Genomic DNA, 23,940 nt, shown 5'->3' with positions numbered 1-23,940 from the left:
GAATCACGGACTATGCTTAGTCAGGAACTGTGAACGCAGACGTGTGGTCCCCATAGTGGTGTGAGGTGTACAGCAATTTACAGGCAGTAGATGGCAGCGTTTCCCGATGCAAAATGTGTGGCGGCCTCTTTGCCTGCAGAAGGATGTAAGGGAAAAATGACTGCAGGGTTTGCCTTGCAGTGGTCTGATTTACGCGTAAGTCAGAAGGTTTCATTGCTGGCTGTTATCAGCAAATATATGGCTGAGGATTGGAAGTAAACTTTAAAGCTTGTTTCAATTGATCTTGATAGCTTGTCTCCTAATTTTGCTGTTTCCTCTCAAAGCAGAGATTTTGTCATAAATCCAGCAAGTATCTTTTTGGTCCCAGTGAGCGGTCATCACCAGCCTGTTGTTTGTGAAATAAGGTATTTCTTGAGCCAGGAACTCCAACGGTTGGTTCACCAGGCAGTTGTGCTTAGACGACTGGTAAATCCATCCACATGTGCAGTGTGTTAAACATCTGCCTCCATTAAAAGGTTGCAAATATACACAAAGTTGTAAATGTAAAAGTACTCAGTAACCGTGAAGTCAGAATATTCCATGGGAAACTGCAGCAAGAGCTACGGCAAAAGCTTCATTCCTCTCCAGCTTCAGAATACAGTGACTGGTTTTTTTTTTTGCCTTCATAGGTAAGATTAAGAATTTTTATAGCAATTAGCATGTTGTCTGAGTCCAACAAAGAAGATAACGGGCTTTTTTAATGTAAATGTATCACGGAACTGGAGGTTATGGCTTCACTTAATCTTGACTTGTCAGGCAGCTGTGTGCTGCTGACAGTATGGTTATGATGCAGTCTGCAGCAGCATTGCAGTCTCACGCTAAAGTGTTTGTTGCTATGGGAACCGTGATAAAAGACTGCAGAAAAACGTTGCTGTATCAGAATGATTGAAAACACTATTAATTTAGCAAATGTAAGCTGCATATAGGCAGGAATTTATTTTATACTGATGGAAGCCACCCTAACTTGTCTGGGATGTGTGGCTGTGCACCATTATAATAAGATTTCATGAACTGGGGAGGAGAAACTGTCTGCTGCAGTGGGAACTGTGCTTTGCAGGCAGCTGACCTTTCCTCTTTGCTCCCTTCTCCTCCCTGTTTCCCCAACCCCTAACTGGGGAGTTTTAATTAGATCCATGATATAGTATTGCTACTAATTAGGGTGTTAAAAGGGCACAAATAGTTGCCTTATTTTATTTCCTTGAAGTAGAAACGATTAAGAATAAATTTGAGGTCATGCTGAAGGATGCTTGTTATAAGAGCAGATTAGCATTATGGAATTGAAGACTTTGAGCCTTCTAAGGATTAGTTAACAAAGAAGGCAAAAACAGGTTTTGTGTTATGGATTTAAAGATACTTGTACATATTTTTATGAGATGACATGAGGGTAACTACTTAACCAGCTTTGATTTTGCTGTTGCATCTCAGTTGCCTACTACCTTTCCAAATATGCAACTAGTTCCCGATTTCAGGAATCCCTTCAAGTTGCCAGCTTGCCAAATGAAAGGATAATTTGTGGGCCACCTTCTCAGAACTGAAGACATCAAATGCTGAGTGCTAATCTGTTATAGGATTTCCTAATTCTTGCTGTTTTTCTGTTTATCAATCTGACTCTCTTGGGGCTGTTTTGCAAATAAATTCATATGCTCTAAGCCTCCCTGAAATAATAACTGTGAGTCTTACCCAGTATGTGAAGTTGCTGTGGTTTTTGAATACCATGAGTATAACTGGCTGGTGAGAGGAATGGTGAGGAGTAAGAAATAATTAGTACATCTGTACATAATATCTCAAAAAGCTTTTGATGGTAAATTAGCAATAAGGCACATATGGCTTCTGCTGTGGTAATGTTTGATGACTGTTTATTTCAGCAGTGATATTTGTAGTTATGAATTAGGATGATGTTGCTTTGTGACAGCATTCCTGCATCCTGTGACCAATGCAGAGTGAGCCCACTCAGTGTCATGTGGAACACATCTGAAGTGGATAAGAAGTTGTACTTGGTATTTGCAATTGTGTTATGAACATGAGAAGGTCTTCAAGATCTGTGTCCAGGAAAGGAACGGATGTCTTAAATCATTTAATGTGTTCTCTTCTGGATTATGTAGTAATTCAGATTTCCTACATCCTGCACATTTCTCATTGGAAAGAAGATTTGGAAAGGAAATAGAGTGATCTTAATTCATGCTGTTCCTGTGGTGTCAACTGGTGATGAGAAGGCTCTGGGTCAGCAGCTGTGGGGACTTGCTGTTAGCCACGAGTGCTCTGGGACTGAAGAGATGCTCCCTAATTTCAGACGTTGAAATCCGTGTTCACTTGCCTATGTGCTCTGGATACTCTGTAGGACGTAGACTTTGGAAGCCAAGTAAAATGATTTCTGTTGTGGTAGGTAGGTAGTGAATGCTGTTCAGGGTCTGAATTGTTATTGGTCTTATTATCTTTTTGTGTTTATCACAGAGGGTCTTGATTTGACACTAAGAAAAAGAGAAGCTATTGAGAAAGGATGAAGGAGGGCACTGCATGGAAGTCTTAGCAGTGCATGAATTTAGCAAAATCTCAGCTCTGCTCCAAATCAGAACTGTACATCCATGTCTAGAGCAGATGAATAATTATTGTCATCTCTAATTTGTTAAGCTGGAGTTTTTATGTTGAAAGAGTTAAGAGATTTACATTGAAGCAAGTTGAAACTGATTACTTTCAATAACTTAATTCATTATTTGATAAATCAATATTTATTCCTTTGTGCTGTGAAGTTCAGTTCTATGAACTTCTCAACTGCTGCAATGTCTTATTTAGCACACTATCCTGGGTGCCAAAGAAGTAGAAATAGCCATTATCCCACGCTATTCTAAAGTCATGAAATGAGAGCTTCACAGCCTGCTGAGACAGCAGCCTCCTCAACCTTGCTAAATGTTGGAGAAGGAAGTACAAAATCCTGTCTGTGTCATTGTGCAGAGGAATTTGAAGGTCAAAACCAACACAAATTGTAGGCCAGTTGGGGAAAAAAAAAAAAAAGAAAAAAATTTGGACAGCACGATATCGGGGCTGCAGCAGGAATCCTTAGAAGTGAAGTCACTGCTCTGATTTCTGCTAAAACTTCTAGAACTATTTGCTGCTGGAACTTGACCTTTTCTGAGGTCTGAATCTGTTCAGTGCCATTAGCAGAGAGTTGCTCTGCATGGACTGTAGCAGTTGTCACCTTCCTTGTCGTCCTAAACTGCAGATTTAGGTGGAATCCTCAGCATAAACCTGGAAGTTATGCATTTCAGCTGAAGGACGTTAGTGACAGATACCTGGTTAAACACAGGAAACGTGTATTGGGATAAGGCAAAGGGCTTTTTTGTGACTTTTTGTGCTGTAAAGTAGGACCGTGGTGTGGGTGGCTTTCTGTGTTTTTTGTTTTCTCCTTAAAGCTCCTAAATATCTGTGTTGGGAGGATGCCTTCTGCATTTGTGCAGCTATTTTCTTTCAAGATACTGTGTTAGCTTTTGGGCTTAGGTAAGTGGTTTAACTTAGCCCAAAATTTCCTGAAATTTGAATCAGCATCAGTAATGATTTATGGTTTTATCGTGGCCTCAAAGTCACCGTTCTGTTCTCAAAGTACTTGGGAATTCAGATGGAAAAATTAGCTGGGGATTATAAGGAAGATTGTATGCTGACAGATTTATTGCAATGCAGAGTTTTCTCAGGATGAGGCCAAGTTTGTTCAGTTACAGCGATGGGAAGGAAGGGAGCAGAATTCTCTGCAGGACAGCCTCTGAGTGCCCTCGCTGTCCTTAGCTGACTAAAACATTACTGCAGAACGTAGATGGAAGAGAGGATAAAAGCTTCCTTAAGTAACAGTACATAGCCCCGGCAAGATGTGATCTGTTAAAAGTTACCAAGAAACTAACACAATACTGTTGTTTTTTGGTTTTGTTTTTTTAAAGCCACCCCCAAGCCTTTAAAGGCACACTAGAGCTGCAGTAATGTAGTGATCAGGTGTTAGTAACAGCGTTGCTAGGAATGTTGTTTTATCTTTCCAGCCCAGTAGTACATGTAAATATGGGGTGCCTCTGGTTAGGGTTATGCTTTTGTCCTGACTGATTTATTTACTTTAAGATGTTCTGTCTGTAAGTCAGGAAGGTCACACTGAAATAGCTGTAGCTGAATGCAGTAAGACTAAGTGAAAGGAACAGGCCCTAGGCTTGAAGAACGCACGACTGCAAAGGGTTTGCTCTGGGTGGCTATCTAGTGAAGTTGCTCCCGTTTGGCTGTATCTGCCATACCATGTCTGTGTGGAGGTCAGAATAAGGTGTTTAAGTAATGTGTTCTTTAAGTGATGAGCTCAAGATGTATTGGAGATGCGGGCTGCTTTCATTGTGCTTAGTGGTTACGTTGGTGTTATTTCTGTACTGCACCTCTAAAGGGGTAACAAATCATGGTTACAAATGTGGTTCATAGTAGATGAAGTGGTTTGTGTTTTATGTTCTGCTAAAAATTGTCAGCAGGGTCAGACAATTTTACCAGAAGAGGTAAATTGTGGTTTCGTAGCTCAGAGAGAGTGAGGGATAACACCACATGCGTTTTTGTGGTTAATGTCCACTTTGGGATCAGATTAATTTTTCTTGCATGTTTTGAGGAGGCAGAGTTGAAACTCCAAGTGTTTTAATGTCGCTGGGGGATTGTTTCTGCCTCTAGCTATGTTAAATGGGACTAATAATTTCAGCTAATCAGCGTCTAACAACTTCTGAAAAATGGAAACTAGTTTAGGAGTGATGTATGGGGAAGTTTTCCACATTAGTGGAATGTTAGGCAAATGCTAATGGTCTTCTTACAGTTTCCACTGGTGTTGGGAGAGAGGGTCTCTTGAGGTCACTACAGAGAAGTTAATACAAATGAGCCCTACTCTAAGAAAGTCTGAAAACCTGCATGTGTTTCTAAATTTCAAAGCTGTGTATGGGCACTGTGAAATGTTAGTTGCTGAGTTTAAAAGCATTTTTATACTATATATATTTTTCTTAGAAATGTTTAGAGGGTAGCTCTGCAGTCAAAATTAAACCCAGAAATAATTAGTGAAGCTGTGGAACTTCAGAATGATGATATTTAATGAATTCTGCATGACTAGTTCTTATCTACTGTAGATATTGTTGGCATCAAAAAGTCTTCAGACTTCCACATGGTGTCACCATGGGTGAACCTTGATAGAGCAGCTTGCATTGAGTTGCATACAGTAGGTTCTTCCAAGTGATGCTCACACTTGTTTCATGAATCTCCTAGTGCTGGAAAAAAAGGTTGAAGAGGCCTCAGAAACACTGCTTTCCCATATCTGTTATATAATCTTTGTATCTATAGTTAATTATTTGTTTACAGACAACAGTCAGTTCCTCACCAAACCATTATGGCATTTAGCACATTAGGGAAGCTAGGTAGGCATCAGATTCTTGTGTTAACCTTTGAGCTTTCACAGGATGGAAGTTAGCTTTTGACATGTCCTAATATGTCATAGAACCTTACCAGGTAGAGCATTTAACAAGCATTATTAGGCTTTTGCTTTCTATTTATTTATTTGTAGTAGGGAAATTAGATGGAGATGGTAAATAGGACAAAAAAGCTTTTTCTGTAGGGTATGTCAACCTGGCATCTTTTTTATCTTTTTTTTTCTCAAAAATCTAGAGGTCTTACGTGGTTACCTGGCTGCCCATGTGTAATGCAGCATGTCTTTTCATGTCGTTACTCAAGACTTCCCAAATCTCCAGACAGAAAGCAATAGCTAGTAGTTTTCCTGAAGGTAAAATTAAGCAGAATTATTATCTACCTTTAGCCGTGATTTTCCAGTGTTGGATTATCCCGAGGACTTTTGGACGTTGTATGTATTTATTGGGTCCATTGTTGTGCACATCTTCACTGACACATCGTGGAATAAAATGAGCGCGGTGTCTTTCACACCTGTAGCTTTTCAAGTTCAAAGAAGGGCAGAAGTAATGGTGTTACTTCTTGTGCAGTGAATTCATGAGGCTCGCAATAGCCACTGTGCTATCTTGAGCGTGCTCCCATTTCTGCAGTGTTCCGAAATGAATTGCTTTGTGGATGCAATTAAATACTCATGTTCTTATTAGTTTACCACTACATTCAATCTACAAGGAAACTAATATTTCTCTTCTTTTTGGATCAGGGTTCCGGATTTCGTGAGGGAGAAGCGTTTTGGGAACTGGCTAAAAGATGCACGAGATTGGGCTATATCTAGAAACCGGTACTGGGGAACACCCATCCCACTGTGGGTCAGTGATGATTTTGAAGAGGTAGGAAAACAAAAGGTCCCATTCTAAAGAAAATGCTCTCTGTATTATGTATTGCTTGTTAATTTTGATAGACTGTGGCTGCTGTTGTCTTATTGTGTCCTAATGGAACTTGTGTATCTATAATGGGAGGTAGATATATGCTTATGTACTTGTGTGTTTGTACATTTGTACATTTGTACATTTCCACTGCTTTTGATTGAAAATGGCAAGCAATCTTCCTTACTACTTTTTTTTTTTTTTTTTTTTTTTACAAGTGTTAAAATTTATCTTTCCTGGAAGAATTTTCAGTGATGAGAAAGCTGATGGAATAGGAATGCATTGAGAAAATGGCAAGGAAGAGATCTTTACTCAGTCTTCTCAGCATGTTTTGGAAATTCTGACACTCTGTTACTTGAAGCCAAATGAATTGCTGGAGGTGTAAAAGCAAGTCCAGCACTGCAGAAATATGAAATACATATTGGTGCTGCTACAAGTGTGAGTGTAGCAGGAAGTAAAAAAGGCAAATCTAGAGGAATGATGGAAGCAAATAATGGTAGTGCTAGGAATGAATATTCGCTGCTCAAGTGAATACTTGAAGACAGTTCTGGTAATAGCTTTTTCTTAGTGTTAAGATACCAAGTTTAAAAAACTGTTTCTAAGTGTAAAAAGTATTTTTTTCCTCATTTTTCTACATGGACTAGTTCCATTAGACCCATACGATGAATGTTCCTGATGCCTTGGCATTTGGATGGTATTTATGCCATGAGCGTGCTTGTAAGTTACCAGTGAACTACGTGCTTCTATCTTCCCTTATATTGGTTAGAGTTTAATTTGAGGGCTGACAGTTTAGACCCAGAAGATTTGAATCAATGCTAAAATTGAATTGCTGTGTTCAGTATAAAGGTTTTCTTTAGATGGGAGGGAAGGCTTTCAGTCTTGTCCAAACATGCTTCTAGATTTCTTTCTGCAGCTGAAAAAGACTCTGTAAAGGATGTGTAACTCCTGCACTTCCACTGCATGCCCCTAAAAATATCACATTTGATGTCCTGTTCCCTGTGTACACAGATAGTTTTTGCCTTTGTAGATTTGTTTGTTTTAATGATATAGGTTGTAAGACTGACCTTTTCTTGGAAATGAACTGCAAATATTCCTTAGGGCTTCAGGTTCTTAAATAATGATAGAAACACCAATATATGTGCTGTTTTTAGCTGTAGATATTATATGTTTCTGCATACTCTAGAGACTAAATGTCATGTATGGTTCAGTAATTGAGTATGATTTTTGGACCAGGCTAAATTTCAAGCTTTTTATATTCACTCTTTTCTTAGGCGTGTGGGGGTATAGCTTTAAAACTATTAAGTTTTCCATCAGGACTGATGGTATTTATATCTGTGTGACATCTACTCTCATATAGGTAGTTTCCTCACTTCAGTTTTAATGCAGCCTAGTGCCATATGAGATTGCTGAAGCTCCTCTTCGTGTATTGCTCTCAAAAGAACACTTTGTCGCATGCAATTATGCTGTGCATATTAAATCTTAGAGAAGTAGTAACAGTTTTTTATTTAATGTGCAGTAAAGTGAATTAATTGGTACTAGAGTGAATTTTATCACAAATCAATATCTGCTTTCCTACAGTTTTATTTTAGCTTTTATTTTATTTTTATTTTAGCATAATTATCATGTATTCCACGCATAATGGAATTTAATTTCTAATGCTTTTGACTGTTACCACATTTTTGCAAGCAGTTGAATCTTTTTAAGCTCTCGAATCTTAATGCTTTTCTCAGTGTAGGAGCACATCTTTCTTAGAATGGATAATTTTTTTCAGTGAAGCAACAAGTTAATAAAGTGGACAATGTCTACTTGTATGGGATTTGAATATAAATCATAATGTGAGATACTTTGTGATATAACAGAAATTCTCGTGGATTATTTCATTGCTTGTCGCTCACTTCACTTGTGAGACGTCTTCTACTTTAGGCACAGCAGTCCTGCATTATGGATTTGGAACAAAAGCGCTCTACCTGTCCTCTGCTGAAGGGGGAGGGAGCTCTTTCAGATCTGTTTCCAGTCTGCTTGGAGGCTGCTTCAGGAACGTGGCTCTCAGCTGACCTCAGCACTCATTTCTTTTCGATGATTGGTATTTAGAAGGCTATCTTGGAAGATCCCAGAATGCCTTGGTGGGGCACTGATACACCACATGGACTTATTTCTTTCTACGAACAATTATCATTCTTGGATTATTAGTACTTAATGGGCCTGAAATAGGGAACTAATGAAAGCTAACATTTATTAAGGACTGCTTCAAGATGGTTTTAATCTTCTGATTTACATGGATAGGCCTAATTTACATAGATAGAGTGGATAAATGAATGTCTTGTAAGAAGTATTTAACCTTGACCTCTGATTTCATGTTGGGTTTCATTGATGCCAAAACATGGTTGAACAGCCCCAAATCTTATTCTGCTTGCTTCTTGCCTTGCTGACCTCTGGGTGCTGATTTAGCATTAACTACCATTCATTTTGGTAATCTGGATGAGAAGTGAAGTGGAGGAGGATGAATGGCAGGTCAGGAAAGGGGCCTGCCTGCTAAAGCTGATCCTGCTATTGAAGACAAATATCTGAAGTCATAGCTGTAACTTGAGAGCGTACACCAATCTGCAGAAACAAATGGGTGCAGCCTAATGTAGGAATTACCATCTCTGTGCTGTACTGTTGCCTTGAAGCATCTCATGAGCTGTGCTTGAGATGGTGGCTCTGCCCTTCTGACCCAGATAGAGGCAGCCTTACTCATATGATGGAGTCTGCATTCCTCTGGAGTTTGAGGTTTTACGTGCTTCTCCTATGAGTATTTTCTCCTTGGTATTTTCTGATTAGTAATGCAGATCAGCAGTTGAATCAGACTGGGAAAATCATGGCATAGAACCAAATCAAACTGATTTTTATCATCTCTGCAATTCATGACAGTTTTGTAGAATTAAGTAAATGAAAACCTTTTAGCTACTTGTGATTTCACTATGTATACATATACATACATTTAAGACTAGCTGTAGAAATTTACTTGCTGATTACTTCTATCCAAGAACAATCTTGCAAGTTATTTTATGTGAAAAATTTCCAGCCTACTTACAGCTTCTTTATGTTAGTACATTTAGCTCCTTGTCAGATCTGTGTGTCAAAAATCAGGTTTTTCCATGGCACTTCTAAATTGCACTGGTAGTGTATGGGATTGGATCCATAAAATCTATACCAGGATGGCAGCATGTGAGTCATGACTGCTTTTCAATGAGGGGGGGGTCATAAGTGCTTGGAAGAGCAAATGATTTAAGCTTGCAGCAAGATGGGAAAAAATTATTTTCTTCTCTTTCTAGTTTCTTCATCGTTTTATGGTATTGATGTAAATCTGTTGCTGAAGCTTTTTGCTGGTTTCTTTACATGATCTCCTTTGTTAGCAATGACTCTTCCTTTTAGTGTGAGCAATTTAGTGTACGTATGCACTCAGCTGTGAGCTATGTAGCAGCTTACCTGAGTTTCAGAAGGTGAACTTAGAATCTGAGGCTCCTACTTGTGTGGAAGTTCACGTTGTGGGTTTGTCAGAGGGTTTGGTTTTATGGGCTGTTCAAAAAAAACAGCAGCACAACAAATAGCCCCCTTTCTTCTTTGCTCCCTAAGAATGCATTTGATCTTCTAAGTCTCTAATTATTGTAATAGGATTGTATTAAATCAGGACAGTGATCTCTGAACTCTAACATGCTGTGCCTCTTGAAAAAGGGGACTTTACTCAAAAATGATGTTGGCTTTTCAGCTATATCAGCTACTTTGGAAGATGCTAACTGACCTACAAACATCCTGTCTTAATGCTCCCGAAGGAGGAAAAAAGGTGCTACAAATGTGCAAGTTACAGACTGATTATTTTGCCTCTTACAGGTAGTTTGTATTGGTTCAATGGCAGAACTGGAAGAGCTGTCAGGAGTGAAAGTCACTGATCTGCATCGGGAAAGGTCAGTCATGGACTGTTCACTGGTTGTTAAAAGTAGTTGAATGGTTATATGAAATTCTCCCAGGGAGGAGATTTAGATTAGGTGTTTAGAGGAATTTTTTTACTCAGAGTAGTGAGGCACTGTAACAGGCTGCTCAGAGATGCTGTGGGTGCCCCATCCCTGGAGGCATTCCTGGTCAGGCTGGATGAGGCCTTGGGCAACCTGATGCAGTGCTTGGCATCCCTGCCTGTGGCAGGGGGTTGTAACTAAATGATCTTTAAGGTCTCCTCCATCCTAAGCCATTCTGTGATTCTTTCTTCGGTCCTAGACTCTGTTAATACAAAATCTCTTAAAGATCTTTAAGTTACAGAAGATGTCAAAGGAAATGCTTGCCTGTGGAAGAAGCACTAAAACTACAATCTCCTGTCGAATCTAATGTACGACCATCATGTTAACGTTTTGTGCCAGTTGTTGTTATTGTTTAGACCTCCCTGTCTTTTTCTTTCCCACAGCATTGATCACCTAACCATCCCTTCACGCTGCGGCAAAGGCGTTTTGCACCGGGTCCCTGAAGTTTTTGATTGCTGGTTTGAGAGTGGAAGCATGCCTTATGCACAAGTGCATTATCCATTTGAAAACAAAAAAGAACTTGAAGATGCTTTTCCTGCTGACTTCATTGCTGAGGGCATTGACCAAACCCGAGGATGGTAAGTCTGTGCCATAATTTTTTCAGTGTTGCCCTATATCTGGCAAGTTATTGTACCTGGATGGTCCTCTAGTGTTGCATAGCTAAGTTATGATGTTTTTCTTAGTAGAATACAAGATGTTCTGAGGCTTGATGCTGAAAATTTTGCTGAAAGATGACAAGCTAGCAAGCAATCTTGGTTGGCTCTTGTAAAAAATGTTGTGTAGGGAAGATCTTTGGCATGATCAAGAAGAAACTCAGCAACCGAGGTTTTTATAGAATTTGATTTATCTACTGGGAACTGAACCTTGACAGAAATAGAAGTCAGAGTTTTGTGGATTTCAAGCCCACGTGCAGGCTATTAGTTTTTGCTCCCTAGATTAAATTAGAGATTGGAGTTTAAGAAGGGGAAAAAGCCAAATTTAATTGAAACCTTGTGGTGTTAAGCTCTTACTATAGTTCACAAAAATAAAATTTTCTAACTATAGATCTGTTTGTAAGGTCTGGGTGATGCTGCTTACTGATTCATCTCTGGATAAATGCTTTTGGTTGTTGGAAAATATTTCTCTAATCCCAGATTTTCTCTGGGTTGTGTTCTCATGCGTACATGCATGCTTCCATATGTACAGTTTGGGCATTCTTAAGTGATTATTCTATTTTTGAAGCTAATAAGATTGGCTCCGTTAAGTGTCAGATTGTTGAGATTTTTTTAAGGTTTATACATTTGTCTATGTACAAGTGGAATTTCTGTTTCCATCCAGTAACTTGAGTTACTAATGTTAAATTCCTCTGGAGCATTCCCTCATTAAAATTGGAGCATTACCTCATTAAAACAAACAAACAAAAAAAAGCAAAACAACCCAAACAAAGCAGTAAAATGTCAGCTTTTACATATTTGAAGTGGAGAGCAAGAGTCTCAAACTTCGTAGGCTTGAGTAAGGAAGCATATAAACATTCTTACAAGAAACAAGGGAGCTACTGAATTAGAAGAGCTCAGCAGAATCAAAAAGGGTTTGGGATTTTTATGTGGATAAAAGATCTACTCAGAAATTCTGGTGAAAAATACAGAAGCAATGCTGAATGTTGGATTTCAGGGCGAGTTCTTCACTGTGCTTCAGCTTGTGTACTGTAGGCAGTGTGCAAATGAGGGCTTTCACAGTGCATCCTGCAGTAGATTGCTTTATGATTTTTGCAGCATACAAGTTGCTGTGTCTCTCCAGATACCTGTCTGACCTGTTGTTCAGAGTACTTAAATGCTTACCTAGGTGCATGATGCTTGTACTTTCCCTTCAGTGTTTTTGTCTGTTAGCTGGTGCTTTGGTGACAGCTAGCCTTCAGTGACTGGCAGAAGAGCACCTTCCTTTTGTGAAAGAAAGGAGCAATTGGGATGCGAGGTGATGGGCTTTTTGGTTTGTTCTATATCTTTGTAGAAGGTAAAGCTCTCTCAGGCTCTTTTTGAGAACGATTCTTAAACTAGTGTGCCTTCGGTTTTCTTTTTCTCATGTATTTGTCAGTCTTGGAAAAAATTAAGGTGGCTTAGAGAGAAGGCATGTGTGTCTTTCTCTAGTATGACAGTGCCAGAACAGGGTACAGTGAACAGCAATATAGTAGTCTGAAGCATTAAGAATACAGTATGTAGTTTCTATTTGAAACATCCTATGTGAAGTGATAAAATGTAAAACAGAGATTGGGTTTGTGTTAGAACAGCATCTGCGACTGACTTGAGGTAAGAGCTGTCTCATGGGGAAGTGCTCAGGAGCTGGAGGTCTGGTGGTTTCATACAAACATAACAGGGATGGGGAGAAAGTCATTGGAGGTGGGAAGTGAATGTGATCGAGGTAATGAGCCAGGAGGATATTTACTGTGACTTTCTGATGAGTGTGTGAAGGAGATAAATTATATTTGTGAAGGCCAGAGGGGAAAAATTGTTGAGTAGCTGGGTTGAAAGACTCCCAGCCTGGACAGAGGAAGGAAGGCTTTCTAAGAGGAAAGGTTCTGTCTCTGACTTCTTTGTGTGTGTGTGTAGGAAGATGATGATTTGCAGTTACAGTGAGAATGGTGACCTACAGGGTATTCACAGTTGAAGGTGGTTGTTGTGAGATGTGGGATTGTGAAATGGACCTCTGTCTTTGCGCTGTTCATTTTTTATGTTATTTTGGCTGATGACTGTATGTATATCTGCACGAACCTAAGAACGAGGCTGAGATGTGGTGAATGAAGCAGCAGAGAAGTCTAAGAAGCTGTCAGAATTGAGTGTTTCTGTGGCCAAGAGATTTCAAACATAAGGTGTGCAGAGAAGTAATCCTTAACAGTGTTCAGAATGAGTTTTCTGAAGAATGATGTGAGAGCATGAGAAGAGACATAAGAGTGGCATGTAAGCATGTGGTTCTCAAGGTCTTTCTTGCAGTTGTTAACCAGGGTACCTCATTGCTGAGGGTAGCATCAGATTTGACCATGTAAATAACATAAAATTGACCAAAACTTGGATACATGTTCTCTTGCCCATGATGCATCTGTGCAGATTTCCGAAGGCAAGCAGTGTTGAAGTCTCTTCTATATGAAGTCTCTTCTATACATATATCTATAATAATATTAATTGAAAGTACACCTGCTGTAATGATGAGAAATTGTGCCTATTTTGCAGAAATTGATGGGAGTTGGCCAGTGAAGAACTTCTAGATAATGAAGCATTGCTAAGGTTGTAATGAACTGTCAGCTTCATAGGCTGGGTGATATTATTGATCGTCAGCCTAAATGTTTAGGTATTTGTGTTCAGAGGCTTTCTTCAGAAGGCTGAAAATGAAGGGAGATGGTGCTTTTGTGTGCAGGTGGAGCAGTGTTAGTTGAATGTCATGCAATTACAGTGCAGTTTAACAGAGAGAATTTGTATCCCGCAGTGTGAATGATGGTAATTTTGAGAGTTAAAAGCCTGTCTGAGGGACAAGCATCTGAGCTGTCATGTAAGCCATGTGTGCAGTAATGCATCCAGCAACCTCTGCAGAGCTGCTGACCCACAGATACCAGCTTTTCCAGTTACATGCAACGTTTTTGATAAAACCTATTTTAGAACATGCAGACCAACTTTTTCCATTTCAGTGTTTCTCCAGAAAATCTTGTTGAAAATGCTTAGTTCCAAAGTATGACTTTCTATGCCTTATTCTGAAGTAATTGCTTTTATGTAATCATATGCTGGTTGAAGGTTGCTAAGCAGTCATCAGTGATTCTGTTTTAATTGTGACAGCTGTGGCCCACCCTCCTGTTACTTGCATAAAAGTTGCCACCACCTACAGCATTTTGTAGCCATCTTCTTTTTGTCAGCGTTTTGTCTCTGAGTTTGGTATGATTGCATCGTTGACATCGTGCACCTCCACTTAATTTCTTAGGTATAATCAAATGCTGACACACTCAACACTAGATGTGTGTGCTTGTGCCAGCACTGAATTCTCAGCTGTCCCTGGGCAGTTGATAAGAATAGCTGTAAACACATCTGTGGGGTGTGATGAGGGGAGATCATGTTGGTCTATTGCCCTGTGCTGTCTGGAACTTGTGGAACTGACTGAATTAACCAGCAAGGGCTATTGGATAAGGAAGCTGTGCTCTTTACAAAGTTATTTAATGGTCCTAGCTCTATCTGTTCTCTTGTTTGCTAGGCTGAAAAATAATAGCGTGTTGTGTTTGTTCCCATTTGACCTTGGGTCCAGTGTGAGCACATGAGAAGCTTGTTGAAGAACAGAATTCTCTTTTCTGTATTAAAGTTCTTCGCAACTTTGCTGTTGCTTGATTTTTATAATTTTTCAGTCCTCTTGGACTAGTAGATCACACCTGGGCAAACAGAAAAGTAAGGTCTATTGAAGAGATCTATTTACAGTAATCTCTTATTTTGATTCTTTGCTACATTAATGCTCCACGTACGTAATTTTCAAGTTTGTGAAGGTACACAGCAGTTGATGAGAATTTCAGTTGTAATGAATGGTACTTCAGCAAATATTAGCTGAGTGTATTTGGAAAGTCATGTTTACGTTGTCTCATTTCAGGTTCTACACTTTGCTGGTGCTGTCCACTGCTCTTTTTGGAAGACCTCCTTTCAAGAATGTAATTGTAAATGGCCTGGTTCTTGCCAGGTTGGTATATAAGTTCTTTCCCAAACTGATTTGTGTTCAAGACATTTAATTTTTTTAAATTGTAAATTAAACCTGACAGGAACTCAAGAGCGTGAGGTTTATACATCCCAGTGTTGCACTTGCTGCTTTCCAGTAGGATTTGTCTTTCCTAGAGAGTGAAAATGAGTAGCAAATCAGGACAGGAAGGGATGGGAAACAAACTGTATGACTGCAGAGCAAATGAGATTAGAAATGTAGTTGTAAAAGAAAAGGGAATCAAATGTAGTATTTGAAATTACACCTTGTTTTGAGTCAGTCTCTCCTACCCGCCGGCAAAACAAGTGTGTTTCCCCCAGTTTCTCCAGGGAAGATGGCTTTACTAGTTGAATGTGTAACTTGGGGTCCTCTGGATATTTCTTCTGATGCTCACATGGGTTCAACAGTCACGGTGAAGTGGTGTGCTAGTATTACTATGTCTTTGTTAACAAGGATGTAATAGGACTGGAAAAAAACAAGCTGAATTTGAAGGAATTCTTTACTTGCCTATTTATTATGTGAATTCTGAATTTATTTCTGCAATCTGATGTTTTCCAGTGATGGCCAAAAAATGAGCAAAAGGAAGAAGAATTATCCTGATCCAATGGCTATTGTAAATAGTTATGGAGCTGATGCACTAAGGTAGGATTTTTTTTTTAAACTAGTGTAAAATCTGTTTTAGTTTACTGTTTATAATATACATGCACCAGTAGGGCTGCTGATAGGTATTTGACTACTAGAAGTAAGAAGATGTTGGTTTTGAAAAGCACCGGACATGTATGGCAGCCAACAAGCTGAGCAGGTACCTAAAGAACTTGGCAGTAGTTAGTGCCTGCTCTTTTATATCTGCCTTCCAGGCTGGTGCAGGCTGAAGGTGTTGTGCTGAATGCAGACTTCTCGTCTGAAAATGTCTCCAGCTGTTTGTACAGGACGATACTACTCAAGCTGGCATGTCTGCTACTGCAGCTAATATTTGAATTTACCTACTGAGAGCTGAATTGTATCTGTATGAGTCAGTCCTATCAGTTTTCTGCTAACTACTTATGGAACACTTGCTGCCTACTACCCAGATTTGATGCTGCTTATATTATCTTTTTCTAAGAAGAGAGTTTTTCTTTTCTGTTGGTTGAAGTATGCAGTATATACTTGTAGCAGTGAAACCAGAAGAGCAGAAGTGGAGCAGCTTTCTGTGTGTACGTAAATTGTCCTATCAGAGATTAAGCACACAGCTGAAGTGTTTCATTAAAATTATCCAAACCTATAAATGTAATTATGCAGTTGCCTGGTACTTTGTCTAGATACTCTTAACTGGGTGTGTGAAGTGGTACCTCGAGATAAAGGTGCAATAAAGACGTGTTAATAACTGAGTGTACTACTTATGCATTTCTCAGGAGCCATGCAATCCTGTTTATATATAAGAAAGACAGGCTGTCACACATTTCATTATAGGCTACAATTGTGTGTAGCAAGGATTGGTCCGAATAAAAGCTTCATGTGCTGGGAGTGTTTATTTGTGTAAGACACTTACTGCTGTATTCTAGATGATTTAAAAAGAAAAATGGATGCAAAGCTCTTTATTTTTTTCAAGCTTTAGCATTTTAAAAACCTCGTAAATGATCTTTGTGTATATGCTAACAATGGAGTGTTGGATAGATTCTCAAATTCAATCGAATTGTTCTTTAAAAATAGTCAAGGTCTATTTAGCAGAATGTCAGCGAATCTGTAGCTGAAACAATGAGTGAAAAGACTTTGAGTTATTCATAGCAGAGATTTTAAATCACAAGTGGTGTTTCAGCTGAAGCAATCTGCCTTTTTTGGTTTTAAATCTGAAACACCAGAAGTTACGCTTCCATTATTCATGTTTTTTGTTTTCTGGAAAGCTAATTCATTTTTCTGCCTGTATACTCATTCTTTAATGTCACATTTATTTATACCTACACCCACATAGAGAGTAAAAAGCATTACAGACCGGGCTCATTTATGGAAGGAGTTCTGTGATTCAGTTGTCTGTGCTTATTCACTGAAGCGCTTGATGTGTTCTGTTTATAGAAAAAGCTGCAATTGAGTTTTTCCTTGGCACTGCTTTCCCTGCAGAGTTTCTTTAGCTTTTGCATAACGTGTGTATATGCACACATGCATATAAATAAAGAATATTTATACACTTCAACTGTAGTTCTCAACTATTTCTAGCAGTAACTTAATAAACAGATCAACAGAAAATATTCATGTAGGCTACTTAAGTGAATATGGTATGGGTAAATAGAATAAATAGCTTGGTGGCACAGTGAATTTAGAAGTCCAATTTTATGTTTCCTGAAGCTTGAGTGCTATGTGAAATCTGTAAGCATTGCTAAAAACTTCATATATTTCCAGAGTCGGATAGGTGTTAGTTATGTTGGAAAGAGAATTTTCTTGCCATAGTCCTTACTGTCCCTTTGCTTTCCTGTGTTCTGAGGTAGGCATTGCTGTTGTTATACTCTCTGTTCTTAAGATGCAGAACAAACAACATAGGCTGCTGCTTTAGAGAGGTGAAAAGAAGGTTACTGCGTTACCTCTCGTACATTATTCTTTCAGCTCCCTGTATTGGTGTGATCTGAAGGTTTTGCTTTGTGCTCGATGCCTGGTATCACCAGGTCTAACCAAATTGTTACAAGTCCTCCATCATCAGGTATCACCTTTCTCTTTCCCATATGGAAATTGGTGCGAGTATCTTTGCAGGGACAATATCACAAGGCAGCAGTCTCCTAGCATTCACCTGTTGTAAGGCAGTGTAGATCTGCTGTATTGAAAACCAAAGCAAACAAAAGCCTGTAGCCTTGGACAGCTACTTTGCCTTTAGTTTCTTGTTGTTAGAGATAATGTGACTTCTCATAGTCAGGTTCTTCAGAGTGCTGCTGAGGTGGGTGCAGCTTAATGGATACTTCGGAGTTGGGATTAGTTTTACGCTGCTTCCTCCTGGGATGGTAAACAGTGGAGGCAGTTTGTGGTTTGTTCTTAGATTCCTTAACTGCCAGCCAGCATGGAAATGGATTCTGGGTGAGTGCCAGAGTAGCTCTCAGATTAGGACCGAAGTTATGTTTGAGTTCACCAACAAACAAGTGATAAGCACATACACAAATAGTGGCGATGGGAGGTTTGGTTAAATGCATGTTTATAAATTCTGATTTCATATTAGGGCTTACTGGTTCATCTCTAGTTCGTTATCATGTCTAATTGTTCTCTGCTTCTGTAAATCCATGATCTGACTTCAGCTATCATGTTTGAAAATACTTTTTTTTTTAAATCTATTTCTGAAAATGCCCATTTCCATTCTGCTATCTTCCTGCATTATTGTCTGTTCGCTCAGACAGCTCTGTTTTTGTGTACTGATTTTCATGCAGGGAGCCTCTCTGGAGAGTTTATGGTCTGATATTTTTGAATGTGCTGTGTCAGACCACATTAAGTTTTAAAACCTCCTAAAGGAAGTGTCTGTGAAGATAGATTAGTTTAGAATCACGATTTTTAATGTTGAGAAAACATGAAGAAATGAGTTAATAAATTCATTTTTATTGAGAAATGCAGAGTCTCCTAAAAGTGTTTTATTTATTTTGAACTCAGAAAGTTAAATGAAATATATTTAAATCAAGTTCTTTTTAAGTTTTATGATACCTGAGTAAGATCTGTTTTTTTCTTTTTTCTTCAGTTAGCTTGATAGACACCAGTGTGTCCCAGGGAATAAAATGGGGAGTCTATGAAGGTGTTGTGTGGTTTGGTTTTGGTTTTTTTGGGTTATTTATTTTTTTTTTTGCAAACTCAGTAAGGAAGCCCGGGATGTGTGCTGAGGAGCTGCTGGCTTAAGAGAGACTGATGCTAGGAGGATCTTGCTGGGCAGAGCAGATTTCGTGCATCCTTGGCTGAAGGCACTCTGGTTCTGAAAGCGGCTGCTTGTGGCAGGGTCAAGTTCATCTGAATCCTCTGCTTTGCTCTTTCAGAGCTACTTGTGGAGCTTAGGCATGTTTGTACTTGCAAGAGGCAAATCCTTGTTCCTCTTTTTGGACTAATTTTCTTGGTGACATTGCTTTCTGCTGTTTTACTGATTTGTCTTTTCTGCATTGCTCCTCAGCCCTGTTTGCAGTGGGCCTGAAGCTTTTTCTAATTGGCAAAATTATCTAGGTTGAGTAAAAAGCACTGTTGTTATCAAGGGAATAAAATATCAGTTGGCCTTCTAAAGATAAACACTAATCCTTTATATTCACTGCTTGTTTTGATACTGTGATAGCTTCAGACTACCTGTTGGCACTCCAATTAACTTCTAGAATATAAAATAAAATTTAAATTCAGATTCAAAATTGGTATGCAGGATTATAAAAGTAATCCTGTGGCACTAGGAAGTAAATTGCCTTATGTTCAGAATGTAACTTGCTTACAGAATTGTCCTTTTCAGGGTTCTCAGTATGAGGCTACTTGTTTGAGCATCTTTCTCTTGCTGTGCAGCTCTTAGAATTCACTGTGTGCTTACACGTTTTTGTTACCATATTCAGTCTTAAGCTTTTATATGTTCTTGTTTTCAGGTTATATCTTATAAATTCTCCAGTGGTAAGAGCAGAAAACTTGAGATTTAAAGAGGAAGGAGTAAGGGACATACTGAAGGATGTCTTCCTGCCCTGGTACAATGCATATCGCTTCCTAGTTCAGAACGTTCACATCCTGCAGCATAAGGTATGGATATCTCAAGCATCATAATGCCAACTGGAAGGGTTTTGTGCACTTTCCCCTCTTACTGTGGAGCAGCATCAGAGAGATTTAGGTTTGCAGAGAGCTCTTTGTAGACCACCTGGTCTTGAGCCTCTTACTCAAAGCAAGGCTGGCTTCCTAGGTAGTTCAGATTGCCTGTACTCACACTGCAAGTTCCTCTGCTCTGAGAACATTGCTTAATAGCACACAGATTTAAAACAAATAAAGTTTCAAATAAGTAATGAAAGAGAAGGCATTTTCAGCAGCAGCTGGTGTGACAATTTCTTGAATGAACTCATGTACTGTGACTTTAATTATGAATCTGCATAAAAGTATTTAACTTGGGAATACTTGATACAACACATAAGCCACAGCAATATGTTTGCCTTCTGTGATGTTGACAGTTAATTATTTTTAAAAATTAAATGTAACTTAAAAAAAGAAATGGAAAGAAAGGTAAATCATTTGCAATAATGCTTTGGACTTGTAGATTAAATTTGAAGTAAAAATGCTGGATAGATTACATGAGTTTCTATGCTTCTAGAATGAAAGCAAGATGAATATTTCCTATAGTAATACTTGTTCTAAACTGAAGACTTTGCATGTATGTTGTATAGGTTTTGTTGAAACCATTTTTATTTTTTTCAGCTAAGATTAGTGATAAAGTTTCCAGCTTGCTCGTGCAGACTTACATGGGAGTGGGGAAAAAAGTCCCAACCTTGTAGTACACACGAGATTACAGTGGCAGTTTAATCACTTTGGAGGGCTGCCATTTGAAGCCATAAAGGCAGCTGACTTCAATAAATAATACAGTAAATGGCTGACTTAAATAAATGACTTTATCTTTTTAACAGCCCCTTTTGGGAAGAAAGTCTGGTAGCTTCAGAGCCTAATATTTAATGAATCTTTTTTCAAGATCCCTAGACAGCATTTATCAGACAACCTTGTGCATTGCCCACAAATAGATTTCAGCTTTTGTTTAACCTCTGAATTATCTAATGTGTGCTTTGCTGTGATCCCATTAAATCTCACAACTAGAGGATGGAAGACCCCAGTGGAAAGTCCAGGTGCTTAAGCAAATAGCTTTGGTGATTCAACTGATGTACGTCGTCTTTATAGGCAGTGAAACAGTTTCTTTGCACCAAATTAGACAAAATAATGAGCTATTGGAGCTGATACTGCTTAAATTGGATTTAATGCTCAGGTTTTAACAACTTTTTTCATTGTATTTTACCTCCTGTGAGAAACTACATTCTCATTGTCCTGGGTGAAGTCTAATAATAGTTTTCTGCTTACTGCAATTACCTCCATAATTGAAGTCGGTTTAACGATTGCTGACCTAGCTCTGGGATTGCTGCACTTCTGGGTGCACAGATATTCTTTTATTCTAAGAGTCTTTTCCTTTATGCTGCATAAGTGGATGCATAATTATTGGGTTAAATAATCCAAGCAGGATTTTTACCTGGATTCTGAGGGAAGGCAAAGTTCAAAGACTTCTAAAACCCAGCAGTAACTCCAATTTAAAACCAGCAGACTTCCCGGCTTCATTTTCAGCTGGCTATAACATATGCCTGGAGGTGAGGCAGTTCATGCACTGGGCACTGTTCTTTCTTATGGCCTTGCTTACAGTATCCTGCAGAATCTGTGAAGTGTTACAGAATTTCTTCATTGCTGTTCTGGTAACAACAAAGCGCACTGTTGGGGTGCCTAAAATTCTACCCGCATTGTTTGGTTTTCTTAGTGAGGATTGTTACTTTGTTCTGTTTTTCACCCTGCTGAAATTGTGATCTTAAAAATTATATCTTTTCAATGTCATTCCCCCAGATACAATTCATCTTGGTCATTGTATTTCTTGTAAACATTTCAGAGTTCTCCTAGATAAGAGTGATGTAAATTCAAGAGACCTACTCTGAGTCTGGGAGCTGTGATTTACACTGCAAGCAGGGAAGGAGCTGCTGCATACTGTTGTGTGCTGTGCTACATTTTGTCTGCTTAACAGATGGAAATAACAGGACTCCTTTGCAGCTGGGAGTGTTGAGTGGTGAGATCAGGAGCAGTGGAAGTCCAGGTTTTCTTTGGTTATTTCTGTTACATCTTTCTGGAATTTAATTTTCTCTCTTAGGAAATGGTGTAACACAGCAAAGGTGACAAGGTAGTTAGGACTGACAGGTGGTTTGATACAAAGATTTGAATGTAAACCCTTATGACTTGAAAATGTGTTTTTATGTTGATGACAGGATGAGGGAAGAGAATTCCTTTACAATGAGAACACAGTTAAGGAGAGCAATAACATCATGGATAAATGGATTCTTTCTTTCACCCAGTCGCTCGTTCAGTTCTTCAAAGCTGAAATGGCAGGTATGCATGTGTTTGGTGGGGTGAGTGGAATTTTTGATCAGAGAATGAGCCATTTCACCCACAGACCTCCACGTTCTACTTGAGACGTATGGATAAAACTGGGTACTGTGTAATATATCAAATGCTGTTTGTGTGGGTGTAAACACAGATTTTGCTATGCTGAGATTTTGAAAGGTAAGGAGGCACTTCTGTCACATCTAATCCTGTCAACTTGGTGCTGCAGCTTCTAGCTATAACTTCTAATGTGCTTGGGGCAATTGATAGTACTATTACAGTAGCTAAAAGATGGCAGTGAAGAGAAAGTGAAATAACAATTGGGGAAGCTGCAAAAAAGAACAACCAATGCCAAAGTTCCCAGTGATGAAATCAGCTAAAAAATATTTTTGAGCAGTACATGGGTGTGAGGGAACAAACTTCCTTGCATTGTTGCATGGAGAGGATTTATTTGTAATCATACTGGGAAATCTGTAAAGCAGGGTAGAATCTGCTGGGATACAACTTAGCTTTAAAAAGATCCTTGCTTTTTTTTCTTCTGCATATGTCGTCCTTTTGATCATTGCATAACTCTTAATGTTCATATTGTATGTAGACTGTTTAAATTGCAAAAAGAAGAGACAAGAGCCCCTGAGGTAGTCAGATTCAGCAATCTTGCCATCTTGCTGATGAAGTCACGATCTGATCAAGTTTGGGGATCTTTAAAGACACTGGATTCCTTAGCATTGGAAGGGAGGTGGCTTTTGTCATTCCAGTCACTGTTTATGAGCAAATGAATGCCACCCCCCCACCCCCAGTTCCAATGATCTGAAGTTGCCTTCAGAAGAATTTTTAGAAGCCTTCCACAGGTGTACTTAGGTCTGGGGAAAGAAGGCATTAACGGGGTGATAGATAAAGCTGGGGTTAAGGATACAGGACAATCCTCTTCTGCATCAATCCTCTCTTGTGTTCCCTGTCTTAGACTGGCGTGTTCACTCTCACCAAGAAGTTAAATATGATTATCTTGCTGCAGTAAATCAAGCTTGTTATTTTGGTAATAAAACTTAGGTGAGGTCATCTAAAAATATCTCATTAAAGGAAAAGAATCCTTAAGCTACAAAGGGCTTTTTTTGTTTTGTCTGTCTGTTAGAAATGTGAGTTCTTCCTATGAGCCACCTTCTTACCAAATGATGGTGTTGTGCATTTCATGTGTTACCCCCAAAAAATTGAGCCTATCCAAGTTTTCATGCTCCTTATAGGAAGGAAAAAAAATTTGAGGGAGAGTGGAAAGTATGTGTATACCTGAGATCTTGGGTATGGAACTGGGAAGGAAATAGTATTTGTAAATAGTATTTGTAGGAAGATGATTGCAGCTAGAAGCTAGAGATCTGCTCTGAGTTTTTTTAGGGAAAATTGAAGCTAATGAAAAAGGGTTGTTTTCAGGCTAACTTGAATCTCTTGTGAAATGTGTACTGTTCCTTACTGCTTTTCTAACTAGTTTCCTAACTCCATAAATCACAGTTAGAAAAGAGCTGGGTGTTTGGCCAGCTGTGGGTGCCCCATCCCTGGAGGTGCCCAAGGATGGGCTGGAGGGGGCCCTGGGCAGCCTGATCTGATGGGGGGAGCCAGACCGTGGCAGGGATTGGAACTGGGTGGGCTGTAAGAGCCCTTCCAAACTAAGGCATTCTGTGACTTCTCAGAAATACAGATTCCCCTATAAATAATTTCTTCCCTATCACGGCATGACTCTCTTGAAGGCTTTTTTTTTTTTTTTTTTTTTTTTTTTTTTTTTTTTTTTTTTG

General features: G+C 39.0%; 1 protein-coding gene across 3 annotated transcripts in view; it reads left to right on the top strand.

Moving 5' to 3' along the window:
* The window catches only part of IARS1 (isoleucyl-tRNA synthetase 1), a 93,866-nt gene that overhangs the window by 38,748 nt on the left and 31,178 nt on the right, over positions 1–23,940 (top strand). For all 3 annotated transcript variants that reach the window (XM_042880110.1, XM_042880112.1, XM_042880111.1), the window contains 7 exons: positions 6,188–6,314; positions 10,221–10,294; positions 10,786–10,980; positions 14,993–15,079; positions 15,653–15,736; positions 19,645–19,792; positions 22,045–22,165. In XM_042880110.1, the coding sequence (XP_042736044.1) occupies positions 6,188–6,314; positions 10,221–10,294; positions 10,786–10,980; positions 14,993–15,079; positions 15,653–15,736; positions 19,645–19,792; positions 22,045–22,165 (836 nt within the window). The remainder of the gene's footprint in view (positions 1–6,187; positions 6,315–10,220; positions 10,295–10,785; positions 10,981–14,992; positions 15,080–15,652; positions 15,737–19,644; positions 19,793–22,044; positions 22,166–23,940) is intronic.

The sequence above is a fragment of the Lagopus leucura genome, unplaced genomic scaffold (assembly GCF_019238085.1).
Source record: "Lagopus leucura isolate 7727_CA_CO unplaced genomic scaffold, USGS_WTPT01 Super-Scaffold_100026, whole genome shotgun sequence".
NCBI classification, from domain to species: domain Eukaryota; kingdom Metazoa; phylum Chordata; class Aves; order Galliformes; family Phasianidae; genus Lagopus; species Lagopus leucura.
This window is presented reverse-complemented; position numbering and strand designations above follow the sequence as displayed.